At 50.4% G+C, this 17,176-nt stretch overlaps 3 protein-coding genes across 10 annotated transcripts in view; 2 read left to right on the forward strand and 1 right to left on the reverse strand.

The window, feature by feature from the left end:
- The window catches only part of GIT2 (GIT ArfGAP 2), a 34,043-nt gene extending 28,660 nt beyond the window's left edge, over positions 1-5,383 (forward strand). For all 8 annotated transcript variants that reach the window (XM_055708235.1, XM_055708226.1, XM_055708218.1 and 5 more), the window contains 2 exons: positions 1,661-1,724; positions 2,598-5,383. In XM_055708235.1, the coding sequence (XP_055564210.1) occupies positions 1,661-1,724; positions 2,598-2,810 (277 nt within the window). In that variant the 3' untranslated portion in view covers positions 2,811-5,383. The remainder of the gene's footprint in view (positions 1-1,660; positions 1,725-2,597) is intronic.
- A 238-nt stretch (positions 5,384-5,621) lies between these two features.
- On the reverse strand, positions 5,622-12,805 carry TCHP (trichoplein keratin filament binding). The gene is made up of 12 exons (XM_055708282.1): positions 12,589-12,805; positions 11,965-12,166; positions 11,651-11,707; positions 11,043-11,111; positions 10,097-10,270; positions 9,495-9,607; positions 9,123-9,189; positions 8,685-8,857; positions 7,615-7,696; positions 7,191-7,376; positions 6,957-7,100; positions 5,622-6,244 (listed from the first exon to the last, which is right to left on the reverse strand). The coding sequence occupies exons 1-12, from the start codon at positions 12,765-12,767 to the stop codon at positions 6,212-6,214; spliced, it is 1,479 nt and encodes a 492-aa protein (XP_055564257.1). The 5' UTR covers positions 12,768-12,805; the 3' UTR covers positions 5,622-6,211.
- A 970-nt stretch (positions 12,806-13,775) lies between these two features.
- On the forward strand, positions 13,776-16,965 carry GLTP (glycolipid transfer protein). The gene is made up of 5 exons (XM_055708295.1): positions 13,776-13,939; positions 14,809-14,870; positions 15,184-15,317; positions 15,632-15,782; positions 16,156-16,965. Exons 1-5 carry the CDS (start codon positions 13,837-13,839, stop codon positions 16,336-16,338), a joined length of 633 nt encoding a protein of 210 aa, XP_055564270.1. The 5' UTR covers positions 13,776-13,836; the 3' UTR covers positions 16,339-16,965.
- Positions 16,966-17,176: the final 211 nt, after the last annotated feature.

Raw genomic sequence — 17,176 nt, forward strand, 5'->3', positions numbered from 1 at the left:
AACTCAGCAGAATTACTGAATATTCCACCTAAAACTCACACACTGAAAGTAGTTTGGAGATGCATGTATCTGTAAGCTGCTGTATAAGAATTGTGCATTGTCTGTTTACTGCATATAAATTAATCCAAGAAGGCATCTTGGTGTTAAGTTACCTTCATGTGATGTTTTACCTTTAGTTAAACTTAACCAAAACAGCGAGGTATGAATTATGTACTGAAAGTTTGGCATGCCCCATTCTCAGTAGGTGTCTAGCCTTCCAGTTTGTGAAATGAGAAAAAGGAAATATATGCATGATGCTGCATTCCTGGCTTCAACTGATAATGAACTGATACAAAGATGTAAATAAATCTCCTTGGAACCAAGGTGTGTCCTCAGCATGCATCTCTGCAGCAAACAAAAGCTTCCAGCCTGGCTGCTGACCCAGAGAGGCATGTTTGTTACAGGGATTGCTCAGAGTGGCTGAGAACTGATGGGTGAAAAGCTTACAGAGGTCAGACTTCAGGTCTTGCTAAGTGTTTTGAACATAGGTTTTTTTGGTAACTTAGGTACAAAGTGTTTTATTTAAAGGTTTCTACTTCAACTTGCACATGGAAAAGTAGTGCAGAAAAATTGCGTTACTTTAGAGGTGTAGACAAGACAGTCCTATAAATACCAACCCTTGACTGTCAAATTACTTTTAAGTTTGGATGGACAGAATTCAACTCTGAAACATAAAATCCATTGAAACACCCTTGGTTTTTTTCAGCTGTGCTTCTGAGATCACTAGATATCTTCAGCTGCTTAGATCCTTAGCAGTTTAAAAACTTTTCTTTTAGTAGTCTGATTTTATAGCCTTGCTGTACAGAGAAAGCTCTTTCAAAACAAATGCATAGCGATTGTCCCAAAATGGCAGCAAGTTAATCTACTTATTTAGAATCCCACATACAAAGTGGGGTTTTTTAATCTGCTTTTGATCATCAACACTGCACTGAGGGGAAAGAAAAAAAGTTGCTTTTTTTCCCCAAAGCACCTCTGTATCACTAGATTCTGTTTAAATATTTGCAAGCTGCAGAATCTTACTTTGTGCCTGACTTACATGAACCAGTGTGCTTGAGCATGCTGTCCCACACATAATAATATGTCATCGTGCATACACCAAACAGAACAAGCTGAGCAGTTTTCTGTACAACTTGGAGATGAATTCTAGCATTTGAGTAGTTGGGCGGGGGGGGAGGCTAGGGAATGCGTGTGTATGAATTAATGTGTGATTAATATTCACAGACGTGTTTCCATAATTGCATTAAAAAATTACGTTTTCTGACAATGTTTGGTATTATAGGTGTGGACAGTTATTCCTTTAAACAAACTTTGAAGAATAATGAAAACTTAACCAATAATGCAAAATTATTTCTTAAGTTCTTGCTTTTTCTGAAGTTGCATAGTTGTATACACGTTGTGCCTGCAGTATGCTGGGGAATGCTGAGGAGACTCTATTCAGTCACCATATTGTGGGTTGCACTAGCTACTTCAGATGCCTTCAGTGCAGCCTACAATGACATTTTTAGAATACATATGGGGGGGTTGTTACTCAGTTATTTTTAGGATAATAGCCACCGACTAGTAAAATGAAAGAGGAAAGGGAGTCTTTACATCATGAATAATACCTTTTGTCTTTTTGCAGCTATATACCATGCTCCGAGAGAATACACGTGGCAGTAACAGAAATGGCAGCCTTGTTCCCAAAAGTAAGTACCTTCCAGCATTAAGATGTTTTTGGCCTCATTCCTTATTAGTAGATTTCCCTTTGGTAAATGAAAACCAAAAGCCAAAGGTAGGGAGAAATGACTAGGTGTTTTTGTCACATCTTGCATCTTTGTATTTATTAGCATGCTAATGTGTGAATCCAGGCCTTTAACGTTACTCTTGAACTTGACACTCTTCAGAATTGCACGCAGTTCCTCCAAAACTGGAGGCTACTTGCATCTAGCCTGAGGAGTCACGTGGTTATATGGAAATTTTGCTAGGCTCATCACCCCCTAGTCTCCCTTTTGAGTGCTGTTGCCTGGATTTCTTACTTGCAGGTATGTTTAGATTTGTTACCCATCTACCAAAGCGACCGGTTTCTTCACAGCAAGTTTAGGGAGTGAAATGTCCACGAGTTTAAGTTTTTATAAAGTCTTATCTACCTCTACAAAACTGCGAGGAAAATCTAGTGCTGTTGTGTCTGCCTGAACAGATTGCTTTGTGCATGCCTTACCCTGATGTCAGCCAGGACATGGGCTGGGTAGCAGTAAACGGGCACTAGAAAATCTGTATGACAACTTCCTAAATGAGAGAGCACGAAGCAGTATTCCCTGTGTGCTGCCTGGCAGCGGTTTGAAATGTCCCTGAGAATGAGGGAGGAGAAATTCCGTGAACATGTTTCATCCGCCCCTACCCCACGTCTCTGCAGCAGCGATGGCTTGTAACGTCTCCTACAGCACAGGGAAGTCTGTGCAGAAAGCTGGGCTCTAGCAGCAGATGTCCCGTATTAAAGAACATCAGTACCAGCTAATTAAAAACGACCCTAAAATGATTTTGTTGTTCTGTCTAGTTCAACTTCTCCTTCCCTTTCCCAGAAACCCAAATCTGAACTGGTAAGGACTTCTTTGCGTCTGCTGACATCTAGTGCCTACAGACTCCAATCCGAGTGCAAAAAAACCCTTCCCGTGGAGACGTGCCCTACGACAGACATCCAGCTGGTCACGCAGCAAGTTATCCAGTGCGCTTACGACATCGCCAAGGCTGCTAAACAGCTGGTTACCATCACAACCAAAGAGAACAACAACTGAGTCGCACTTGGCTTTTTAGTCTTGTTTTTTAAAGGTTGGATTTCAAATACAGGTTGGAACTATTCAAATTTTTATTAGAAAAAGTAAAGGGGCAAGAAACTTTTTTTTTAAAAAAACACCTCAGTATTATTTTTGCATGTTTTCTAACAATTTTATGATTAATTTAACCCACTGCCTTATTTTGTGCCTGTGTTGCCAGTTTAGTTACAGATAATAGCATGTTGCAATTAGCTATTGAGCCCATATCACGTACCAGCGTTGTATCAAGCTCTTGCTAGATGTTTCCTTGGGGCCACGTTCTGCTTTCAGATATTGCTTGCAAAACTCCTGCTGAAGTCAGCTGCAGGTATCAGAGGGCAGAATCTCACTTCTGGTTTGTCTGTCCTGGAGCCTCCTGTGCTGTGATGCTGCTGTCCGAGAAACCTGCAGCGAAACAGGCTCTGAAGGCTCTGGCATTATAACTGCTAACCACCAGGAAGAAGGTTGTAGTCCTGATAATGGAGTACAAGCCGAATATTATCTGTTCCCATATCAACTGTTGTGCAATAATATGTTTTTAGTCTGCTAAAACAGTGGTAGTTGTGGGCATCGAAGCTTATTACATGTAACTGTACACGGTCTTTGTCACTTTACCTGTTTTGGAAGGAATTTGAAGCTTAGTAGTTATTTCTTTTAGTTGTCACTATGCCATTAATATATGTTTGATGTTACTTTAGGGCATTAGTGGTTAAAATATTATCTTTTGTTTCCAATTTAATAATTCATTCTTAAGTTTCCTACGGAATTTTTTGTCATCTTCAAGGCACAGTCTTGTTTGTAGCAGCATTGTTCAGTAATTCAAGATGCAATTTCGCTAAATTCTGTGATGATTAAAAATACAAAAAAGGAATTTAGAAGAGTGCCAGTGCAAAAGCAGCTACGTCTGCCATATCATATAACCTCTGTACCTCAACATATCCAAATGTGAAAAGATTTCTTCTACCTAGTAAGTTTTACGCAAATCTTTCAAAATTTTACAAGCTACGTATGGAGTAACCCACACAAGGCTGCCTGTCAGAAAGGTAGATGGGTAAAAAACATCAGTGTTTCAGGTTTTTTCATGTGCGTAACAGTGCAAAAAACTTCCAAAAAATGTGTCAGTCCGTAATTTCAAAAATGAGAGGGTTTGGGGGAGTCTTAAATTCCATGGGGGTGGGGGGAAATCGCTATTTTTTTGCCTCTGCCTGTGTTGCATTTGGAAGCGTGTTGTCATTTTCAAGGAGCTGGCCACAGCAAGACTTTAGAGCGGTCTTGTAGTCAAGAGCGAAGTTAGGAAACTGCAGGAGCTGTGACATGGCAGCAGTTGATTAAGCAGGTTTATTTGACAGGAATGTTTGTGTCAGAAATGGCTATCTGCTCTTCCCCAAACAGGGCTGTAGTCTGCCAAACCCATAAACTCTTCTTCCAGGTTTGCTGGTGAAAAACCTTAGGTGAACAAACGAACTAAAGTTCAGTGGTTAGTTCCTTCTCAAATCAGTGTGTGTTTATATATACATAGAAACACACACAGAGTCCCATAACACTGTTGGATTCTTCTATGTTGTCATTAGCTCCCTTTCAGAAAAGTAGTGCAAGTTTAAGGGAGTAAAGGAATGGAGAGAGCAGATGACAACCCAGTAAATTAATGTTCTTCCTTGTGGGGTTTCTTATTTCCTTTCTGCATTTCTGAATTCCAGAACTGTCTCTCAACTCACAGGAACACAGACAGGCTGGGATTAAAACTACAGAAGACACTTGTAAAACCTGCTTCAAAATTATGCTACTGGCAATTAAATACATTGATCACCTTCTAGCAACTCTTCCTTAAATTGGCATCATTGAAAGGCAGAACATGGTATTTGTAAACGGGACACCACTGTATGCTTTTCTTTAATACACTTTGGAAACCAGGTAAAGTAGGGTAACACTGAGTTATGTTTTATCAGTTGTTTAAACTTGCCTCTGTACCAAAACAAACGGACACTTTGGTAACAGCAAGCCCTTGTTCCAGCTATGCTAGCTCCAGATTTTGTGAAATCAACCATTTAGCTATAAAAGCAAGGCCAACCCACAATTGATTTCCCACTCTGTTACTTTAAACAGCATTCCTGCATCACCACTCCAGAACCACAGTGACTGTGGCACAAGATAAGTGATTTTTCTGCTGTTCTTAGTGAAACAGGACACGGTCCGAGCACATGCTGATGTGCTGCATCAGCTCTTTTTGTAAACGGGCAGAGTGGTTCAAAACCAAGAGTGGAAGTGAACAGTAGTAAATAGACTAGCTCTCAGATCATACAGCAGTGCTGGTCAGTAGCTTTATAACACCTGAAATAACAAAGGTGGGGTTTTCCTTTTATGCCTAGATCTCATCTTTTTTCCCCCTGTAAACAAACTTGCTCTTTCTTTACAAAATGCTGCATAGGAAAGTAAACATTTTTTTGCCTTTTTCCAAAACTTGTATTTATCAGTGTCATTCTGTCTGTACAATATTTTGACTTAATCTTTTGTTTACAGTATTACTATAAAATGCTAAAACCCTTTTGGTATGGGAAGTTACTTGGGCTTATTTGACTGCTGGTACTCTGGAAACTTTTTCCTAGATCTTTTCTTTTATAGTCAAGTAAAGCACACGGTGCTGAGATGGGACCTGTCCGACACACCAGCTAAAGCACATGGACTGACTTTAAGCTGCAGTTGCTGATGATAATAGCAAGGAATCAAGTGCAGTCATCAACTAAAACTCCCCCTCCCTCCTCTTGTTGCACACTGCTTATGTAAAGAAACAAATGGTTGTGCAGGTTGCAATTATTATTTATGAAACAAGTGAAAAACAACATTTAATGAAGTCTTCAGCACCTTATGGAAAGGAACTGGACATGTTAAGAATTACTGCTGCAGCACGTCACCTATCCAGTGCAGTGTGCATTATGGATTGACTCCTAAAAGCCACCTTCTCAGAGGTGGGAGGCTGACATTTTAAAGTAGCAAATGCAGCGCAGAGCAGTTTATAGTTTGTGTTCCACAGGAGGCACAGATTCTTTCCTGATTTAGATCCAAAGGTCTCATGTATTTGCTGTGTTGCCCCAGCGTAGCATGTACTGAAATACATCACAACTCCTGAACATGGAGAAAGTGAAGCAATGCAGTCCTCCAAGGATGCTCATACCTCCACGGTCTCGCAGCCAGTAGAAATTTGCTCTTGCGTTCAGCTGGGCCACAGCTAAATATTTTCAGAAATGCACTGTTGCGTCTTGGCATCGTTGTAGACTATTCCAAAGCCACCATTAATTTCAAGAGTTCCTTGACTCTTCAAAAGTTTTCTTTCTGTAGTCTGCAACTGCATTTAGTGCTCCTTCCTCAGGTGCAAAGGACAAGAATCCTCAGGTCCATGCTGCCTTTGGGTAACTGTAGAGCTAACAGGGTCAAAACAAAGACAGTAACAGCGTTACGGGCTCTAGAATTAAACTTCCCTAGACCTGCTATTCAGCATGCAAAGGGGGTACTTTGCCAAGGTCAGAGTATCTTCCAAGAAAAGGCATCAGTAATGTTTAAGAGTTGATACTTTAAGGCAGTAACAACCTCCTTCCAGCCTTCCCTGACTTTAGTAGCTACCGTCTAATAAATGACAGATGTGCGAGCGACTCTGTAGAGTAGCCTGTATTTTAGTATGCAAAATACAATTGGCTGGGCAGGTGGTTTAGGTAGGGTTACCCAAATTAATCTTCATTTTTAGAGCTAGACAAAGCACAACAGAAGATGGAAAGACATTGGGCAGCTGAGATGCACTGTACCAACTGCATGAATGCAGCTGATCATGCTGAAAATTATTGGAATAACATCTGAGGCAGTAGCAACATGTCTGCCTCAAAAATTATTTAGAAATTCAGACCTAAAGCATCCATATCGGCAAAAGAGAAAAGCACTTCGTAAGAACTGCAGACCTCTGTTAGAAATGGCACCGTGGCAGGAAGGCCCAGTGTTCTGCCCAAGTGCTGTGTGGCAACTAAGGTGCAGATTAGAAACACTGAGAATTGTGTTTGGGTGATGCCGCTGCCCTCCTCCTCCCTGAGCTCGCATGTCGGGGTGTGCCAGATGTACAGGCTTCCCCTTACTGCCGGTACCTACCCTGCTGCGATAGCCTTGCTCAGCCATGCGCTTGGCCTCCTGCCGCACTAACTCCTCATAGTGCTGCCTGGCTGATCTCTCCTCTTCTTCCTCCTCCCTCCGGCACCGCTCCTCCTCCTGTTCTTGTAGGTGGCGTTCTGTCATCTGAGCACAGAGAAGACAGGGCTGTTACAGCAAGATCAGACACAGACCACTGTTCAACAGCTGGGTGCACATCTGGAAAGCGTGCCATACCTGCGCCTCCAACTCCTGCCTGCAGGCTGTCTTCAGTTCCTCCTCCTGCTCCTTCTCTCGCCTAATCAGTTCTTTTGCCTCTTCAAGTTCTTTAATCAGCTGCTCTCTATACTTTATAGACTCTTCTTGGGCTCGTCTGTTTAACGCCATCTTCTCTTGGATCTGGCGCTGTCTGCCTGCAAGGACCTTTGTGAAGCGAGAGGATTAAAGGAGACATTAAGTCAAGAAAGGGGCCAGCCTCAGAAGCAAAACTGGGGAAAACTTAGTGCAGATGGTTAAACTGTTCTCAGAAAACGCATCAGACAAGCAGAAAAAATTCTGCCCTGGTTGCTGAAGGCTGTAACCCTCTGGAGGGTGGAGGGTTACAGCTGGAACAATGGCTTCATCGAACCAAGAGAGGCACCTAATCAAAAAAGGTCATCACCTCATTCATCAGGCGGTCTCTGGCTGCCTTCTCTCTTCCCCATTCTTCTTCCCTTTTCTCCCACACTTTTTTAGCTTCTTCTCTAAAGGAGAGAGGAAGAATATAGTTTAAAAACCCCCTGTATACTCCATGGGCATAGGTGAGCTACCCTGCGCTTCAGAGAAGCACTTGCGTTTCTCTTCAGATTTGATGGCCGGCAGCTAGTGTGTCTGCCCCACCGGTGCTTATTTCAGAGAACTGCTCTGATCTCCCCATTACCAAAGAGCAGAAGGTGACTCACTGAAGGAAATGCTGGTTTGCAGCAGCACTTCTTGGATGCACCAATCTGCCACACCCACGGCAGAGCCTTGGGAGGAAGCCTGCCTCTTAACAAGGCTATTACTTCACGCAGGCAATCGGTAGTTTAGGGTTTTGCTGGAAAAGCTGAAAACTTTGCAAATCTTTCCTCTGCAACAAAACCTTTGAACTAAAACTTGATGGTAGCATGCACCGTCCTGTCACCAACCTAGATGCTCTCTGCGCTGGGGAGAGCATAAGTTGAACCTGAATGAGGAACCTGAGGCAGATTTTATCTACATACAGGCCCCAGACACAGAAGGAAACCGCAGGTTTTGGAGTCACTAAACTAAACCCTTCCCCGTCAGTAATGCGGAATCATTGAAAGCTGGTTACAAAGTAGCTGGAACTAAAAGGTCTTTCTTGCCATCTTTGTATTACTACCTTTTTTTTTGTTACTGAAGCTGTTGCATTAGAGCTAATGCAACAAATTATGGACTAGATCTTGGGCTGAGGTAGTTGAAAAACAGCCTCAGATTTTGATTCTGCCCTGGCCGAAAAGCTTCAGGTCTGTCTGTGGTGGCAGGCTGAGCACCTATCATGGTACTCTGCACATGGACTGAAGGGGCAGAGCTCACTTCTACTGCAGCATTTCCAGAACTGCAAGGCCAAGCAGTCAATGCTTCCTAATGCCCACTCAGATTTAACAAACACAAATGGAGCTCTGCCAACCAGGCAGGAACACTCAGCGCATGTGGTCTCTTTAGATGATGTTCAGAAGTGGGCAGACCCACCTGAAGAAAGTCTGTAGCTCTGCTTCCCTCTGTTTTTCTAACTGGAGCTGTTCCTCAATGACGTGTTTCATCCATGCGACATCTGCAATAGCTCGTTCTCGTCGCGCAGACTGGCGGTGCTGATCCTCATCTTCTTTCTCGAGGAGGGCTAACAAGATTTGCCTGTCTATCTCCTTGAGAAAAACCACAAGATTAAGAACTATTCAGCAAGATTAGCAACTATCCAGCCTGAGTGGAGGGCTATTCTACAAATTACTGGTGACAGTGTCGAGTGCGTGCTCAGCAAGACACTCAGTCTGCTGGCTTCCTCATGGTCCCTTTGCTCCAGCCCCGTTCACAAGCTGGCACATGAGGCAGGCACATAAATGAAACACAAAGACCAAGTTTTTTCAGCGCACAGTATCTGTAACGTATAAATCAAGGGGTACTTTCTCTTACCAGCTCCTCCTGTATCTGCTGAGCTCGTCTTTTTAACTGGGCATGGCACTGATGCCTCAAAAAGCGACTGAAGGAGAAAAAAGAAAACATTCAAACTGACTCCAAAGCCCTAAGTTATTATACACCAGCAGAAGGTACATCTATGACAATGGAACTTACAGGCAACAGAGGTACTTGCTACCACTAACACGAACAAAAAGAAGTAACAGCACCAATGAGCTTGCTCATTGGCTGTTCTGGGCACTTCCATCAAAACCCAAACATTTACAGTGCTGCTATCTGAACTATCTCCTTGTGCCACAAGTACTATGGCAGATACAGGAACAGGTTCTAACCAAGCCCTGTCGAAACAAGCTATACTCGATCTCATACCCAAGCTCTTTCTTCTTCTGGCGCTCTTCCATTTGTTTCCTTTCTTCCTCCAAGTTCTCCAGCTCCCACTGCTGCTTTAATAAATTCTCTTGCTCTTTTTTCAGCTTTTTTGCCTGAAATAAAACAACAACAAAGAAAGAGTCTTGTCAGAGACCTAGGACATCCCAGAAAGCATGTTTGTACCAGAGTTTGCACCCCATTCTGCTCCTCTGCAAGAGTCAAAATCCTCACTGCAGTAAATATTCCACATTAATTTCATTTGTGTCTCGGTGGCTCACAGCACAAGGCACACTGTGAGGAGCTCCAGCTGACAAAGCCTTGGACCTGAACTTGTCACACTCAGAAGTTTCTACAAATCTGTCTCTCATCTGGTGATGCACAAAGGGGTGCTCACGTTTCCAGAGGAGCAACAGAATTCAGTTAATACACCAGTGTTCAGGGGAGGGGTCTACAATACTAACATAAATTATGTCACAGCTAACTTTGTTCCAGGTTTAACCTAGCAGAAATCTAGAGGGAAGAGGTCAGGTCAGGTCAGTGTTGCTGTACTTCCAAGTGAAATAATTAATTTTCTTCTCAAATGAGGAGAAACTAAAGATTACCTCTGTCTCCTGTAATTTCAGTTCTTCTATTTGTTGAAGCAACATCTCCGCTTGCTTCTTCTCTTCCAGCCGACGCTTCTCTTTCTCTTGGCTCATTCTTTCCAGCGCTTCCCTTCGTGCACGTTCATATTGATTTTCATAACGTTTTTTCTCTTCAAGTTCAGTTGCTTCTTGCTTTCCAAACCAAAAGAAAACACAGCATTTAAGGTTAGGCTAATGCAAAGAAACAGCCTCTGGCTCAGGAAAACCATAAATCAAACGCCTGCCAGCTGACATGAATTGGGAAAACACGGAACAAAACATGCTAGGAAGGAGCACAAGGACAAAACAAAATTGACCATTGCCTGGAAATGGCCATCAGTCTCTACACAGGACCCTGCACAGATGTGATGCTAAGCACAGGTGGTCTCACAAATACAGATTTTCCTATTACAACCTAGATGATTGTTTTAGTTAACTCTGAAATGTGTATTTGAAGGCCTTTATTATTCTTTCACACCAAAATCGCTGTATTCCCATATCTAGTACATGAATATTCAATAGTGAGCTCTTGCAGCTTTGCACTGGCTCTGCACTGCAGTTCACCATCAGTTAGACGAGCGCCCAGTGCCACACTGAATCCCACAGCCGACAGCACTGGATTTTCTAAGAGGCAGATAGCGTGTACCCCGTGGCTTCGTTAAAAAGCATCCTTCCTGTTAGCTCCAGTCATTCTGTGGACACTGGAACTCCCCATCACGTGCATGAGCACGGTGATCTCATTATTTGCTTCAAGACTGATACGAGGAAACGAATAAACAGCCAGTTCCTATTCCTTCCACATTTGAGCTATGCCTGTACAGAAAAGCAGGCTGGCTGCCAGCCAGGTCAAAACAGACTTCTACATATTCGTGCGTTTCAGGAGCTGGCCCTAGTGACCCGTAACACCTGGGCTACGCCAGCATACCTTGGCTTTTTGGATTAGCTGATCACCCCAAGCCTCTGTCACATGCTTCCTGTGCAGGTCCGACTCCACCTGTAGACAACAACAGTCGTGGCACTGCCATTAGTGCTAAAGGCTCTCCTGCCCCCCAGGATTTACTGGACTTTCTGGAGCAGCATCTGGTCCAGCTGTAGCCCCGAAGTCCAAACAGGATCTGCCTCTGCAGGGGCACATTTCTGGGTGCCCTTGGTGCCCACCAGGTCTCCAAGATGAGGGTCAGTGTCACACACCAGTTCTGGGAAGCACTACAGTGACACCAAAATAAGAGCTATGGCGGCTAGGGCACCATGGATGAGCAGGTAGATTTAAAAAGCACCTGAGGTATTTATATCATGGGCACTGAAAACCTGCTCTGCACCAGAACAGCCTTCTGACTGATTTAAACAAATAGCAGCTTTGGGAGGACTTCTTTCACAGTTAAACCATTTCACTCTTTGCCTTTTGCCTACAAGAACTTGGGACAATTGCCATGATCCAAGATGTATGCCAACAGCAGATATATGATGCTTTTCAAGTTAAAAACTGGTTTAGTGAGTGCGAGGCAAAGGGGACTAAAAAGAAAGTAACGTCACCTCACGGAGCTCAGCGTTGTTTTTCTTCCAGTGCTCGTACAGCAGCTGCTCAGCAACCTGGAAACATGAGAGTTGGGTTCTATCAGACCACAGAAAGCTCCCACACGCCAAACCCTCCCAAAGCAGCCATTAGTTAAGAGCACCAGTGCTGAAAAACGCAGCGTGGGGTCTTCTGCTGAGCCCCCCCCGAGTACAACCGGCACACCTAAAGCAAGGGAGCAGCCGTGGCCAGCTCACTGCTGGGAGATGGGGAGCAAGCCCCGGGCTGTGGGGCCTGTCCCGGCAGAGCTGACGGGCCCCGCCGCTCTCCTCACCGTCCTCCTCCGCTCCTCCCGGCTGGCTCGCAGCTCCTCGCACCGCTGCCGCATCCCCGCGGCCCCCGGGCCGCCGCCCCGCCGCTCCCGCAGCTCCGCTGCCAGCGCCTCCCGCTCCTCGCCGAGCAGCCGCCGCAGCCGCGCCCGCCGCTGCTCCAGCCGCGCCGCCGCCTCCTCCGCCTCCCGCCGCACCGTCGCCGGGCTACGACACACCCGGCGTCTCAGGGGGGGAAGCGCGGGCCGGGGTCCGGCCCCATCATCCAACCTGGGCCCGGCTCCTCCAACCCCGGCCCGCCCCCCCGAAACCCCAGCCTCCCGGGGCCCGGCCTCTCCCTAACCGTGGCCTCCCCCCAACCCCGGCGTCCCGGGACCAGGCCTGGCCTCCCGGGAGCAGCCCCCCCATCCAACCCCGGCCTCCCAGGGTCCGGCTCTCCCAACCCCGGCCCGCCCCCCCCAAACCCCAGCCTCCCGGGGCCAGGCCCCACCATTCAACCCCGGTCTCCCGGGGCCCGGCGCGGCCTCCCCCCAACCGCGGCCTCCCCTCAACCGCAGCCTCCCCTCAACCGCGGCCCCCCGGGGCCCGGCCCGGCCTCCCCCCACGGCCCCCCGGGGCCCGGCCCGTACCTGGGCGGGAGGGCACGCGGCGCGCTCCACCGCGCCTGCCTGGCGCAGCAAATGGCGGCCCGGACGAAGGAGCGGCTGGCCAGCTCCCACTGCTGCCGGCTCCGCGCCTCCAGCTCCCGCCGCCGCTCGGCCGCCCATTGCTCCGGGGCCCGGCCCCGCGCCGCCCACCTCAGCGCCATCGCTGGCCCCCCAGTTCCAACGGCGGCCGCCCGGTGCCATGGCAACGCTACGGGCGCCGCCGAGGGACACGCCGCGACGCGCTTCGCGAGAACGGCGCAGCGGCCGCTCGCAGCGCGGGGGGGGGGGGGGTGCTGCCTCCCGGCGGTACCTCCGCGCCCCGCCGCGCTAACGCTCACGGCAGCCGGGGGATTTATGGCGCTGTAAATATTTCAGGTGGGTCAAAGTTTGGCGCTATCTCTGCCGCCCTTTGCAGCGGCACCGGCCCAGGCTCACCCGGGCCACACCGGGGCCGGGCACCGGCTCGGGGGGGGAGGGGGGGGCCGGTTCCCACCTGTGCCAGCGCCCAGCCACAGATCGCTATCGCCCCGCCACCGGTTCTTCCAGTCTAACCGGTAAGAACACCGGGTTTAGCGCCCTGTCACCAGTAAATATCCCCCCTACGCGGGCAGCTGGGCCTTCCTCCGCCCCCAGCCCCCCCGGGAGTCGGTGTCAGGTTCCCGCCCGCCCTATCGCCCGGGTGTGTGAAATGAATCGCCTCCGCCTCACTGAGCCCCTGCTCCCCGTGAAAAATTTATCGGCCTTAAATAATTAACGGGAGGCGGCGCCCGGCCAGGGCAGGTAAACAGGTGGCGTAAACAACCCCGGCGGGGGATGCTCTGGGGTGTGAGTGCGTGCGTCCCGGTGCCCCGGCAGGGCCCGCGGGCAGTCCTCACCGGGCCGGGCCCGCAGTGGGGGGCGGGGCTGGGCTGGGCTGGGCTGAACTGAACTGAATCGGGCCGGGCCGGGCCGGGCCCGCAGTGGGAGGCTGAACCGGGCCGAGGGGGGAGCAGTGAGCAGCGCGGGGGAGGTCAGCCCGGCCGCCGCCGACAGCGGCCCGGGAGCTCCGAGCACAACATGACCCCGCCCCTCGCGTTGCCCACGCCTATTAGTCCACGCCCCCACTCCCCGATTGGCAGGTGGGTAGGGGGCGGTGCGCGGCTATTGGTTGGAGCGGCGGGGGCGGGGCAGCGCGCTGCCGGGTTGGGCGGCGGGGCCGGTGCGGAGCCGGTGCGGAGCCGGGGCCGGGCCATGGCGCTGCTGCTGGAGCACGAGTTCAAGCCGCTGCCGGCCGACAAGCAGATCGAGACGCTGCCCTTCCTGGAGGCCGTGGCGCACCTGCCGCCATTCTTCGGTGAGCCCGGGCCGGCCGTCTGCGGGAGCGGGAGCTACGGCAGGGCCCGACCGGGGACTGGTCCCGCCGCCGCGCCCAGCTGTGGCCAGGTGCGAGCAGAGGGCCCTCGGGCCCTGCCGGCCCAGGTAGCCTCTCCCCGGGTCCTGAGTGCCCCCCAGGTCCTGGGTGCTTGCTCCTGGGGCTCCCCCCGTTCTGGGCCGCGTGTGACCACCCAACAACCCCCCGGTAGATGCTCACCCCGGGCTCAAGCTGCTCCCGGTGCCTGGTACCCCCCGGGGAAGCAGCCTGGCGGGGCCGGGGTTGCATCACGGTCCCGTCAAACCCGCCGAGCAGCTCCACTGGGAAACGTCCCACCGTCCCGGGGGCCCCACGCCCTTGCAGAGCCACCACCACAGCTGAGCCTGGCCGCCTTCTCCTGGTACACCCCGGCCGGAGGCACGGCACCGGGCAGGCAGCTCCCGTGGATCCCACCCGTGGCCGTTCAGCCCGTGTCGGGGCCGTGGGTGTGTGCCGGCATGACTGCCCTCATGGCACGCCGGCCGCTGCCCTCCACAATGTTGCCTATTGTGTGACGGCTCCCGGCAGGACTCGCCGGGCAGGACACGGGGCTGCCTGCCGGGCAGAGAGTGTCCTTGTGCCCGGCGTGCTGCTTCAGAGCATGGCACCAGGGTCCTGTCCCGGAGCCAGGGGTCGGAGGGTCACTGGTGAGGCCACAGCGGGAGGCATGGCCGTCCTGGTCATGTGCAATGCCTGAGGAGCTGGCACGTCTTGGCTGGGGTTAAGGTGAAGCTTGTTGGTTATGACACAGCACTTTGGGGTGTCTCCTGTGTCCCCTGATGGTTAATTGTCCTCCCTCTGTGTTTCCACAGATTGCCTGGGGGCTCCCATTGTCTACTCACCCGTCAAAGCAGACCTGACTGGAAATATCAAGGTAGGAAGGGGTGCAGGAGGGCTTGGGGGGGTGAACCCCTGGGCAGAGATGCTGTGGGACTGGAGAGGCAAAACCTTTGGGGTTTTGCTTCCCGTGGGGGCTTTTGGGCTCATCAGCGGCTCGGCTGGGTCACCTGTGTTTGTTAAAGGGCTCCCTGGCAAAAGCACCCTTTAGCAGCCGCGGTGCTCACTGCAGGCACCACGACGTTTCCCCACGCCGCAGTGGTGAGCACCAGCCTGGCTGCTCTCCGGTGCCACCCGCTGCTGCTCTGCCCAGCACCTCCTGGGAGCCAACCTCCCTCCTCTGCCCTCAGAAAATCCGGGCGGTTTATGACTCCAACCCTGCCAAGTTCAAAACTCTGCAGAACATCCTGGAGGTGGAGAAGGAGATGCACGGCTCAGCCTGGCCCAAGACAGGCGCGACGCTGGCGCTGATGTGGTTGAAAAGGTGATTCACGGCGTTGGGTGCTGCTCCAGGCTGTGTCCCGGCATGTTGGAATGCTGGCTGGAGTCTGCTGCGGGGACCGTGGGTCTCCCTCCCTTCGGGCTGGGGCTGGCTGGAGCAGCGTGAGGTGTTGCGGTTTGGGGAGCACAGCCCGGCACGCTGGCTGCGTGGGGAGGAACATGCAGGGACAGGCATCAGCTCTGCGAGGGGGGGTATGCTGCCAGGGTGGTGAGTTTTTTGGGGGGCTGGATGTGCCAGGACAGGGGATGCCTAGCAGCATCCCCTTTCCCAACCCAACACCTCCGCTCTTCTCACAGGGGCCTGAAGTTCATGCTGGTGTTGCTGCAGAGCATCTCCGATGGTGAGCAGGATGAGGAGCATCCGAACCTCATCCGAGTGAATGCCATGAAGGCTTACGAGATTGCGCTGAAGAAGTACCATGGCTGGATGCTGCAGAAGCTCTTCATGGTGAGAGTTTGCATCCCCACAGAGGAAAGCAGCTTTTCTTTAAGCCCAGCTGCTCCGTTAGCTGCCCCGAGAAGTGATGCGCTTTAGGGGAATAAGGGCTTGGAAACATGGGAAGCTGCTGATTTATTCGGAGCAGGATTCCCAGGGGACCCTCTCTGTGCATCCCTGCTTCTCCAGGGGTCCAGCCACCATACCCAAGATTGTTCCCAGGTGTCTCCGAGCATCCAGAGACCCTGTGGCATTCGTGAATGATGCTGCAGGGTCTCCGAATGCTCGGAGACGTAGGGGAACAACTCAGACTAGGGTCCTGCATGCCACGTGGGGAGAGCTTTGTGTCTGCGGGAGCCTTACAGCTTCTTCCCCTCTTTTATAGGGCTCAGTCTACGCTCTTCCATACAAATCAGATTTGCTGAAGGCATTAGAGAAGGGTAAAGAAGTCAAAGAGGAAGAAAGCATAGAGAAGATTCATCAGTTTCTCTCGAGGGTCACCCCCATTCTGGATGCAATTTATGAGATGTACACGAAGATGAACGCCGAGCTGAGCTACAAAGCCTGAGGCTCACACGGGACTGGCAGGGCTTAAATAAGGTGTGATGGGTGCTACCTGTGTCTTAATCACTGAGGCAGCCCGGGCAACTCCCGGCTGTCAGGTGACTGATTCTTGTCTGGATCTGCAGTGGATAACCTGTTTTCTAAAAAAAAAATATATAATAATATATATATAATTTTCTATTGAGAATATGGCAATAAAACCAATTGTACCCCATGCCGTCGTAGGATTTCCCAAGCTTTTGTACTAAAGAGGAAAAACAAGTGTTTCTAGTCCTTCTGCCGTGGTACGGGGAGTGAAGCGTGACTGGCAGCAGCATCCCACCAATGCTGCCTTGGCTCTGCCCCGGCTCTCAGATGGCACCGGTACCCACTGCGTGCCGACGACGGGCACCCGGGGGAGAAACTTCCCGAATGATGCCAGCGGCACCCGTGACGGAGGAGCTGATGACTTTCCCAGGTGACCCCAGCTCCTCCATGGGAGTGAGCCCCTGCTGCCAGGACCTTCCCAATGTGGGGTTCGGGGGACACACACATGTTGCCTTATTAACCGACTGCCTTACGGTACTGCCAAGCCCCGTGCTGGTGGGGCGGGGAAGCAAAATTTAATAAAAACTCACGTAATCTCAGCTTGGGTGGCTGTTTCGGGGCTGTTCCTTGGACGGGCTACTCTGAGGAGGGTGTTTTGGGGTTGTTCCTGGGGGGTTCTGTTTCAGGGAGGGTTTTTTTTGGGGGGGCTGTGCCTAGGCTGGCTGTTTGCAAAAGTTTTGGGGGCTGTTTCAGGGAGGATGTGCAGGGCTTGTTCCTGAGGGGGGCTGGTTCAGGGAGGGAGGGTGGGGGGCCTT

The sequence above is a fragment of the Falco cherrug genome, chromosome 1 (genome assembly GCF_023634085.1).
Source record: "Falco cherrug isolate bFalChe1 chromosome 1, bFalChe1.pri, whole genome shotgun sequence".
In the NCBI taxonomy this organism is placed as follows: domain Eukaryota; kingdom Metazoa; phylum Chordata; class Aves; order Falconiformes; family Falconidae; genus Falco; species Falco cherrug.

Excerpts from the sequence above, each read along its gene's own strand:
- TCHP (XM_055708282.1), bottom strand. The coding sequence starts at position 12,767 with ATGGCGCTGAGGTGGGCGGCGCGGGGCCGGGCCCCGGAGCAATGGGCG. Across the intron at positions 8,858-9,122 it reads AGCAGATACAGGAGGAGCTG|GAGATAGACAGGCAAATCTT; the intron begins GTAAGAGAAAGT and ends GTTTTTCTCAAG. Across the intron at positions 7,697-8,684 it reads GAGCTACAGACTTTCTTCAG|AGAAGAAGCTAAAAAAGTGT; the intron begins GTGGGTCTGCCC and ends TCTCTCCTTTAG.
- GLTP (XM_055708295.1), top strand. The coding sequence starts at position 13,837 with ATGGCGCTGCTGCTGGAGCACGAGTTCAAGCCGCTGCCGGCCGACAAG. Across the intron at positions 13,940-14,808 it reads GCACCTGCCGCCATTCTTCG|ATTGCCTGGGGGCTCCCATT; the intron begins GTGAGCCCGGGC and ends GTGTTTCCACAG. Across the intron at positions 15,318-15,631 it reads GCGCTGATGTGGTTGAAAAG|GGGCCTGAAGTTCATGCTGG; the intron begins GTGATTCACGGC and ends CTCTTCTCACAG.